The 10,930-nt window shown below is 36.7% G+C and overlaps 1 protein-coding gene across 2 annotated transcripts; it reads right to left on the bottom strand.

The window, feature by feature from the left end:
- Positions 1-2,009: 2,009 nt before the first annotated feature.
- Positions 2,010-9,572, bottom strand: LOC107047982. 2 transcript variants are annotated; one of them, XM_015270920.1, is made up of 5 exons: positions 9,174-9,572; positions 8,998-9,068; positions 5,927-6,082; positions 5,268-5,701; positions 2,010-2,986 (listed from the first exon to the last, which is right to left on the bottom strand). In XM_015270920.1, exons 2-5 carry the CDS (start codon positions 9,014-9,016, stop codon positions 2,288-2,290), a joined length of 1,308 nt encoding a protein of 435 aa, XP_015126406.1. In that variant the 5' UTR covers positions 9,017-9,068; positions 9,174-9,572; the 3' UTR covers positions 2,010-2,287. The 2 variants fall into 2 exon arrangements, with proteins under 2 accessions (XP_015126406.1, XP_015126405.1); XM_015270919.1 differs by having other exon boundaries at positions 8,998-9,572.
- Positions 9,573-10,930: the final 1,358 nt, after the last annotated feature.

Raw genomic sequence — 10,930 nt, 5'->3', positions numbered from 1 at the left:
TGCATTCTGAATATAATTTCAATTATAATTATAATCAGAACCTCATTTAGTGAGCCCGGAAATTCAGAATTAGTCAATCACTCATTGAAGTATTCAACTGGCACCGAGCTGGATTGCTTTCATTACCCTCAACACTTTGTATGATGAACCGATAATTCATTAATTTTTGTAATTAACAAAAATCAAAGATGATAAGAAACACAATGAAAGGTCATCAACGTCGCGGCCGCGGCGGCGCTAGTTCCTTTATAAAAAAAAGCATGCATTGGAAACTGTCATGGCGGAGGACATGTAAAAAGTGTCATGGCGGCGCATGAAGGACGCATTTTCATGTGAACTTTCATGAGAATGAGCAATGCGGCCGCGACGGCGCTGTTCAAGAAAGCGCGCGTAAATTACAAATCGGATTCTCTATGTGAAATGAAAAATTGTTCGAATGATGATTGATAATTGGATAACTTGAAAGCCAAGAATGGAATGAAACAAGTGGGAAATTACGTTTATCGTCATATAGTATTGTTATTTTTGCTTATTGATGTATTTATCACACATGCAGTCACTCAAAAATATGTTTTGGGTGTTTCGGAAATTGCTTTTTTCTCCGTAATATAGTATGGTTATTTTTGCTAATAAATTAGCAATACACTTCCGAATGGTCATTTTGCATTTTATTTTGTTCTGTCATATATAATTCATCGTTTGATAATCCTCTTAATTCGCGATGTTAAATGAGCGTCAGATGGCGTTGATGAACACAAAAATGGCGGACCTAAAATGTACCGATTCAAATATTTTAGTAAGCAAACTATAAATTATTCTAGGTTATAAGTATACGTGATGTGAGAGCCTTCAAACCGTATAATTATTAATAATTATTAATATGAGGGACTTATTGGAATTAAATCTGGAGGATATATTTAATTATGTTGGGGATGAGAGTCCAGAGCAGAAAATAAACGAGCGTGTGTCGAAAGTGATAGAATTGTCGTCTGATTTTATATTTCACATTGGGGTCACTAAGAAGACTGAGAACAGAGTAAAAATCTCTGCCTGGTGTGTCAAGTCTTCAGCAATTCATGAGACTCCTCATGAAATCAATGTACAAATTGGTATAACCAATAACAACAAATTGATCGAATGTGTAAAATTACTTACTGTTTCAGATAAATTAATGTTCCCACAATGTGTTTGCGCGTGCAACTTGCGGTTTAGTGGGGGGTCTTGAGCGCTCCTGAGCGCTTCTCACTGTTTGACATATAATGACATTTTCTGTCATTTTTTGCTAACTTATGATTTATGAAAATCTAACTTTGTGATGAGCACCTCATATGACAGGTGGGAGATGAGCGGAACTAGCGCCATGACTATGGCCGTTGTCATGTCTATTTCTGCTTCTAGTCCTAGGTGATTCTGAATGAATATTGTTAATAATGAAAATAATTAAACGATAAATCATGATTAAACAAGTGCCAATATTTTAAATTATTGTTTCTCTTTCTTTAGGAAAAAAAAAGATTTTAATCGTTTATTTGAGCGGAGATATGCATCATTTGGCAATCTTCATATAAGAAGCTGAATTGAATGATGGCTTCAAACCATTATTATTCATAGAAACGAAAATGACAAATAAATGGCAAAAAAATAGGATTCCGAATCTCATCGAGTTTTCGGCTAATTATTTATATTAAAAAAAAATAAAACTGAAAAATGAGCCCCTAAGGATAGAGCTACTTTACGCGAATATCGTCTCTGCCTTGTTCCTCAAATTCTGGACATGGTATCTCTTCGGCATCTGGGCAGGTCTAGATGAAAACAAAAGCCAAACGTGTTGAATAATAATTAAAGTACAATTAGTTTGGAAAAATAATTTCTGCACATTATTTTGATTAGAAACGGCAAGCGATTTGTCAGTATGGCGTTCTCGAAACATTGACAGTTAAAAACGTTCAACCATCAAGCTTGCCCCACTTTTCTCCACCATATCTTCCAAAACCTTCAAAACTAGTATAAATTATCAAATCACTCTTTTATTGTTTCCAGACAAGTTACATTTTTTCTCACCCTTTCCATGAATTTGCGATAAATTTTGAGGTGAAAAAAATCATATCTCTGAAGCTTCAATTTTGTCGAGAAAAGTAAATTGTTTCTTAAGCCATTTTTAATGGATCATTATCACATAAGCATGAATCGGATGAATTAAACTCAATAGCCTCTCTTAAGATCAATAAATTGGTATTTATGATTGTTCGCTGAGTCTCTACATGTTGATGCGTTCCCGATAATCAAACTAATCATCATCCTCTGCATCTTCAGTGTCGCTACTGTCATCAGAGCTGCTTGAATCGATCATTCGGGAGCGATGATTGATGATCAGGAAAGGGAACCAATCATCATCGTCAATATAAGGTCGCACGTTTAGACTAGCAAAAATGCGAAATGGGACATCGGTGTTCCTTTGCCTTATGATGGTGGCTGCCTCTGTGAGAACCTTCGAACTCACTCCAGTACTCCACAGATTCAGGCACTCCAAATTAGGTGCAGACCGCATGAGGGTGAGTATCCCATTGTCGTGGATATTGCTGCAGCAGTGACACTCCAACTTCCTGAGTGTATGCATCTGAGCCAAGTGCAGATCTGTAATCCTAAATACACCGCTCAGGTACAGTTCCTCAAGCTGAAGATTGTGCAATTTACTGATTCCATTGTCAGTCAGATTGTGACAATCACTGAGATTCAGGGACTTCAGCTTTTTGCAAGTGTCCGAGATCTGCATCACAAGCTGATCGTCGACTTCGAGAATCTTGGCGAGGTTGAGGTACTCGAGATTGACAAGACGGTTCAAAGGGGTAACTCCTCTTCTGACAGAGCAGTTTGGGAGAGCCAGAGATGTGAGATTGGGATTCTGGTTTATACTTGCGAGCAGATGGGGTGTCAGGGCAAATCGGTTCAGGGTCAAATCTGTTAGTTTGGTGAGTTTCTCGATGGCCTATGGAAAGAGATAATAGAATTCAATGGTACAATATCTGAGAAAACCTTGATTTGTACATTATTACAGACCACTCATAGAAATCAAAACGTGTTCTGAAACAAGACTTGTTTTTGAATAAAAGAAAATAAATTTTTCTTTTATTCAAAACATAAATTATAATTACTGTTAAGTTATTAAGTTGTCAATTAGTTAATATCACTTTTAAATTTTAATTATTGAAGTAATCATCAATTTAAATAGTCAAATTTTGAATTATTCATTAATCAGTAATAGTTAGGAAGAGAGACGATTATTTGAATAATCAGAAATCTCTTGGAAGAAATTTAGTATTATCTACTTAATAGAAAATTTATAGTTCCATATTTTGAAATATTTAATGAATTATTATTGTATATTATTGATTTCCCCAAATCAATAAAATTGATTATCAATAAAAAAGCTGTATTTTTCAGGTCACATGTTTTTTCCGAGTAAATTGTCGCTTCTCCGGGAAGTTTGAGTGTTATAAATCTGTTCAGACTTTTGGAAATATTCTCCCATTTTCTTTTATGGATTTAATCCTATTTTGGTTTAGTCCTCAACCTTTGAAAGTTCACTCATTTCGGTAGGACGTTTGAGAGTTCTGCTAAAACACTTTCAAAAGTTTTTTATTTTCTTTCTGATTTACGAGTTAATCCCTTCCGTTTCTTGGGGGTTGAAGCGAGGTGTGACACATTTTTGTGACAAAAATGTGGAAAATCCCATCGGTAGTCGCGCGACACCCACTCTCTCTGAACCTTCAGTGGCTACCCCCTCCGGATGTATTTTTGAATTTTTTGTTAAATGATTGGTTGAACCCCCCAAAACCCCTAAAATTGGTGACATCCCATGGATACTTGACTGAGCTGAAAGTGAGAAAAGCAACTGCAAAGTCAGAAAGATCAAGAAAATTATAAGTTTAGCAGGAACTAAATTGTGAATAATAATTGAATTGTAAAATGCGGTAGACAAAGAACTGAAGAATTACGAATAAGAGACGAATTGAACGGTGAAAAATTGATCAATTGTGAATAAGAAACTCGACGTATAAATTATCAATATTTAACGGAATATAGAACTATTTACAACACGACGGGGAATCCCCGTAAAGGTCACCAAATTCACAGGGTCGCGTATAGTGATGAAACTACACGGAAAGAATATGAAGGAATTTCTTACTATGAGAGCATAGTAATTTTTAATATGAGAACTTGAATGCAGGACCAGACTCGCTTCGCTCAGTTAAATCGCGGTTTTCGGGTCTAATGACAAAAAATATTGTTCGACACACGGCCGTGGGAACTTTTCTACCTCATATAATTACAGAACTCGCCTTCGGCTCGTCCTGTAACCTCATATTCGCCAGAAAAGTCCTCACGGCCTAGTGACGAAATGTACTATTGTGATGAAAAAAAATTCCCCCTTCCCCTCTTTCAACACGAATATTCGTGGAAGAGGAGAAGAGAGAACGTTTTTTAAAGCATCGCACACAGAAACCAAGTTGATTAATTTTAGATAAAAGTTGCTAAATGTTAGAAACTTCATAGCAATTGCCTAGCGAAACGGGAGGATTTTCATTTTTTTCCGGTTGTGTCTGCAGGATTTTTCTTTAACCGGCACTTTTAGTTAGGTGCTCCGGTCACTTACCATCCGGTCGATCCGCAGTTTTTACTAGTCAACATAGTAATTTCTGGTGTTTCGTAGAGTGAAATGTAGAAGGCGCTAGAGTATAAATCAAAATTTTAAAACGGGAAAAAATTACGATGTAACATAGTAAGAAAAGCGTTGAAGACGCTTTTAAATATCATTTTTTCGTGCGTGCACTTAATTCTGTTTCTTTTATTCAAAATTACTATGTTAATAGTAAAAAAGAAAATACCGACGGCGGCGGCTGCGTGGTTAGAGTGTGGGATTGGCATGCGGGAGACCCGGGTTTGATTCCCGGCTGGGGGGGCCAAAATTTGTGACACTCCAAATGTCACGGTTTCATTATCGAGCGGGAATCTCACAAGAGACGACTGTACCTGGGCAGGTTTTTCCCTCAAAATGAGGTTTTCCCTTGTCCGTGGGCGAATATGGCGAAAGGGTATACGAGAAGGAAAAATTTTTTAGAAAGAAAATAAATTTCACATACTTAATATACTGCTGTGGTATACTTTTGGAAGACAATTTTTTCAAGTTTTATCCGACAATTTTCGTATCTTTCAATATAGTTCTGCCGTAATCATTTGAAAAACCAAAGAATAGTTTGAATAATTACACTGGCAGCTGCACGAGGTACATAAGCAGGAATACGGCTGTCTGTAGAGCACACGGTGAGGTGAAGCTCAATCAAGCTCTCGTGCGGCAGAGTCTGGAAGAAATTTTCTGAGAAATGTTGGCTATTAGCCTGCATTCTAAAGTACATCAACCCGTCCATTTTCGGAAACCACTTGATGCAGGTCATGTCATGGTAAGGGAGCTCAACCTCCAATGTTGTTAGGTTGTGGCAATTCTCAGCAACGACAGGTAAAATGAGACTTGTACAAAGTTGGACTAGTCTTAATTCTCTCACGAAACGTCCAGCTTGCCTCAAGATTCTCGCGATGCCTGCGTTGTCCCAGAGGTCCAGCGGCAGCTGTCCACGTTTGTCGGAGTCCAGGACTCGAAGATCACCCCAGGCCAGCCGAGGATTTTCCTTCCAACGTTTGCAAACTGAGAGTTGAAATTTTTTCTATTACGATTGAATCGAATCAGTGAAAGATAAATATAGCAGTAATAGTGGAGTGATGAACCACCCCAGTATACCCGCAGGGGGTTAATATCAAATTCCGTTTCTTCATCTATAGTTGATCGAGTTCAATTTTTGTTAGATGAACAGTTTTATATTATCGCTGGCTTTTAAAAAATTACTATCAAAGCTAGAATTTACCAAATTACCTTTCTGAATCTTGAGTCTGTCCCAAATATCAAGGTACATGAATATTCTCCCCAGGCAATCATCATTCAGAGTATTAATCAAATCAAGTCCACTTGGCTTTTCAGACTGATTCAGAGTCCTCGTAACAGTTTTTCTCGTTCCAAGTCGTGCTTTTTCTGAAAATGACAAAAAAAACATTTTTTTCTCAAACCTCGGGTCAAAATCATGTACGGACCCTCTAGTCCATACGCTAGATGCCATTTAGTATCCATTCTCAAGGTTACGAGTGCACTCGGCATGTTTTATGTTTTTAGATATCTGAATTCAAAAAATTATCCGAATTTAGAGATCGTTTTGCCGACAACCGATGCAAAAAAATTAACAATTCAATTATTCAATTATTAAAATAAAAAAAGTCGAAAAATATTCCTCTTGTCAAACTAAACATGAATGCTCTCATGCATTGTTTCCCTGTTCCAATTATTTCCAAAGATATTCCGGGCTAACTCAATCGTCCAGTTTGTCGATGCGGATATCTGGGAAAGAAATCCAAACAGGAAACAAATTCATACATGCTAATATGTTTGGTTTGAAAAGAGCAACATTTTGCATTTCAACTGTTTTCTCACAGCTTGAATAATTTTCTAGTAAACTCGGTTTCAACAATGAAATTATTAATAACTTTTTTTGCATCATTTGTTGGCAAGCGACCTTCAAGGGCGTATTCAACGAACATTTAAAAAGACACCAAGTCGACCCGTAACTCTTAAAATGGATATGAAATGGTAACTAGAGTACGTGCGGACTACATCGAATGACTTTTGATACATAATGGGAGATGCAAAAAAGCCGTAAATATGATTAAGTCAACCCCTTTTACTCGGTATTTTATATAAACACTTGACTTTTTCCAGTTTTCATCATACAAATATCGCTGATCCACAATTTTCAACCGATTTAGACTTTCTAATATTCGTTCGACTCCAAAGAATAAAATTGGGTATCGGTTCTTTTAATTGCTGGGTGGATGAGAAAATCAACTAAGAATAAATAAATACTTTTTTCAGACGTTATGAAAAAACGAGCAAAAAAGTAATTTGACGAAATAACGTTTGGAAAAAATGACCAACGGAAAAAATATCGAATAAGAATGTGAAGGTGTCGCCATCTGGTGGTGATGCACCGAAATATTCTATTAGGATAAAGAGGGGGTTTCAACTCAAATTGAGTAAATGAATATAGAAATATAACTTTTGTGATACCTGGCTCAAAAGTGCACTTTTCGAAACGGTTTAGTGTGCATAAAGCGGTTGTTCTCTGCACGGTTGTTTTACGCACTAGTAATACAATGTACTATTTTGGATAAAATTCACCATTTGAATAATTACTCATGAGTATTAGATAAATGGTGAGCATCCTCCGGGTCCCCCTTACTAAACCGCACCTCAGATTTTGATTTTTCTCTGAGAATAATCACGTTACTGTACTCTCAAAAACCTGTATTTAGAAATTCTCGTCGTTCCGATGACCACTGAATACTTAAATCATACACCAAGCCATTCCTAGCTATATTTTCAATAATTCCTCGGAGAATAAACATGTACTTCCACCTCTGGTGCATGTATTTTGAAACCTACGTGGCCCTGATGACCACTGGATAAAGAAATCATGCGCCGAATCATTCTTAGCTATAGTCTTAGTGATTTCTTGGGGAATCAAAAAACGCAGTAGCGTCTTACTCCATGTGCCGGTTCAAATCTTACCGCCAGCGTAAGGCTACTGCGTCTATATACATCTACGATCCGCTCCATTACGAGATTTTTTTTTTTCGTCAATTTCGCACACCTATTTTTCTTCATCATTTTTGATCAGCGTCCTCTGTTACGTAAAAATGTAATTGGCTCAATCCGCGTTGTAACAATTTAATAAAATAATTATTAAGCCGCGGCCACGTCCTTTCCTGACGTTTTTGTGGAAAACGAAATTGCTGTGAGACTTTTTGTCTCAAAGTTGGCGACAGTGCGTCGATGTTCAGACTGCCTGAAAAGTGCCATCTGTCGGTTGTTTCAAGAAGCAGATATACATGCATGCATGCACATATTCATATGCATGAACATCATCTTCAAATTGCATATTCGGACTATTCAGACTATATTTAGTTATTCTTTCTAATACAAAAGAAAATCGAAAACTCGAATTTGAGCGATGCAGTGCAATATAATAATAAAATATAGCTAGGAATGACTTGGTGCATGATTTAAGTATCCGGTGGTCATCCTGCGTGTATGAATTTAAAAAAATTGAAGCGAAAAAATTTGAAATCGCTGTAGTAGTTTTTGAGATATGAAGGAAAAATGAAAATTAGACAAATTGTTATATCTCAGGAATTATTGGACCAATCGGGCTGAAACAGCGTGCCAAAGTTGAGCTCAATAATAGCTACAATTAATCGAAATTTCTGATTTTTATCTACAAATTTCACCGGATTGATGTTGAATTTTCTAAAAATTATCATCAAAAATCCAAGTTGTCTGATACATACATGCAGAAATGACTCTTAAAACATAATTTCTTCATGTTCCATAACATTCTACACCATTTGTAAAATCAAAATTAGAAAATCGAAAAAATGGGTCAAAAAAAAAGCTTCCATTCGGAAGCAAAATGGACGCCCACTTTCGTTTGAGTGTAATGACCATGGAAACAAACTTAAACTGAACGAAAATTATCCAAGGACGATTTTTCATCATAAAAACTCAGAAAATGAAGTTTAGCATAAAGTACGGCCTGAATTCGACATATGTTCCTACTTTCTTAGATGTCCCATCGCGTATGAAATGTCGCTCGATGGATGCTTTCAGCTACCAAAAACTTCTCCCTCCTTCCGATTCATTTTGACAATCTCCGTAGCGAAATTATTACAATAAGCTTCTCAACATAGAGCGAATAAATTATTTGAAGAGAAAATTACCGAGTCATAAGCCACACATTTACCACAGGGGTTATGTGCTGACCGTTCATAAACGTCCATAACCATACGAAAAGCAGGGAATAATCCATGAAATCTCGAGTATTTAATCAATTTACTTACTCTTATTATTTCCTGGCATGATGAACTCTAATGTCTTAATTAGTAGATTTCACCTACACGGGAAGGGTAAACTGCAAATTGGAAACCAAACCGTGACAAAACGTCCAACTGTCATGCAAATAGAGCCAGATACAAATGGCTGTTCAGCTGTTATCCTTTGTATATTTTTCTCTCACCTCCATTCTTTATTATTATTGTTATTATCCACAATCTTGTGGCCGTTTCTTGATTTGATATTTAGTCTAGCGAAGCTGGTTTATTTTGATGTAACGCCGTGACGGAAGCTGAAGTGGACGATGAGCCGATGAGGTATTCAAACAATCTCTGGAATTAGGGTGACGGAGGAAAGTAGGCGATACCTGCACTTGCAAATCACTGCACGTTGATGTATCAACAATTTAATCTTCCATAATTTAATTGAATTTAGCTTTTACTGTACTAAATTTTGTGTTTCTAATGAACAAATATCAGTTTTTAAGAATTGTCAACAAAAGCCGTCAACGGAGGACAGAGAAATGGAAAAAGTTTCAGTTTTTCTGTTATTATGTGTGGTGTGATGATATTGTATCTTTCGATACGAGTGAGGCGGAATTATTACGAGTGTGAAGTTGGCGGCCCGAGGGAAGCCGAGGGCTGCCAACTACACGCGCTGAAAATCCCCGTCTTACATGTGTTGAACTAGTATATTATGTCATCAGGCGATAATAGTATATTTCGATACAAGTGCGACGAGTTAAAACACCCCGTCGCACGTGTATCCGAACTATATTTTTCATCACGCTGTGACGAAAAGTGAACTTTTCGGCACGCTCCGCGTGCCTAAAAGTCCAATTTCCGCCACATTGTGATGAAATAGTATATTTCGTAACAAGTGCAAAAAACATTTTTTCACGAGTTTCGAACAATATTTTTCATCACAATGTGGCAGAAATTGGACTTTTAGGCACGCGGAGCGTGTTCACTTTTCGTCACAACGTGATGAAAAATATTGTTCGTAACTCGTGAAAAAATGTTTTTTAGCTCGTGGGATTATATCACTCACCTTCGGCTCGTGATATAAACCTCCCACTCGCCAAAAAACACTTTTTTGCACTCGTTACGAAATATACTATTTTGTTAGTGATGTTACGTTCAGCGAGTGCCGAACTGTGCCATTTTTCGTTTACTAGTAAACGAAAAGTCGAAACTTGTAAACGAAAAGGCACTTTTCGACACGGGCTGAACGTAGCAGCAGTGACAAAAAAGTATTATAAAGCCACATTCGCCAGATAATGCTTTTATCGCCGTATGACATATGATATATTATGTCCTTGGGCCCGAAAACCGCGATCTAACCGAGCGAAGCGAGGTTATAATCGCGGTTTATCGGGCCTAATGATATAAAATGTTTTTTGACACTGCTGCTGTTACTCGTAAACGAAAAGTAAACGAAGATGCACTTTTCGGCACGAGGTGAACGTAGAAGCGTGCCTAAAAAGTTACTTTTTCGCACAGCGTGATGAAAATTTGGTATTTGATAGACTAGCGTCACCTCGGCCGCAAGGGGGTGTTGATGTCCATTCCTTGTTTTTTTTCTAATCCTTTCCAAATTTTCTCCAAAATTAGTTATTTAAAATTATTTTCATTGTACTATATATATGATCGTTAAAAGCAATGTATTTCCATTCATGTTCTGTGCAATTTTCATATTTCAATAAGTAATTTGGAAATTTCTGTGCTCACTGGATAAGGTCTAGATATCATTATAAATTTTTTAATTTATATGAATTTTACAATATTTTCTTTTATAATAGCCAAATTAGTGTGTGCATATATGGAAAATATTATCTGATAGATATTATTGCAGATTATTTTCTCGTTTCTTATTTCAGGGTAGAAATACGCTTTAAAACTCGCGCTCATTTTCGCAAAAATCGCTTATGAAAATACCCAT

This window comes from Diachasma alloeum, unplaced genomic scaffold (genome assembly GCF_001412515.2).
Source record: "Diachasma alloeum isolate Michigan unplaced genomic scaffold, Dall2.0 Dall_scaffold_00184, whole genome shotgun sequence".
NCBI classification, from domain to species: Eukaryota; Metazoa; Arthropoda; class Insecta; order Hymenoptera; family Braconidae; genus Diachasma; species Diachasma alloeum.
The sequence above is the reverse complement of the archived record's forward strand: the minus strand, read 5'-3'. Positions and strand labels throughout refer to the sequence as shown.

What these genes read in the sequence shown, in the direction of transcription:
- LOC107047982 (XM_015270919.1), bottom strand. An exon ending in CAGACTCAAGATTCAGAAAG is followed by an intron (nt 5,702 to 5,926) that starts GTAATTTGGTAA and finishes TTCAACTCTCAG; the next exon opens with TTTGCAAACGTTGGAAGGAA. An exon ending in TACCTCGTGCAGCTGCCAGT is followed by an intron (nt 2,987 to 5,267) that starts GTAATTATTCAA and finishes CTCTTTCCATAG; the next exon opens with GCCATCGAGAAACTCACCAA.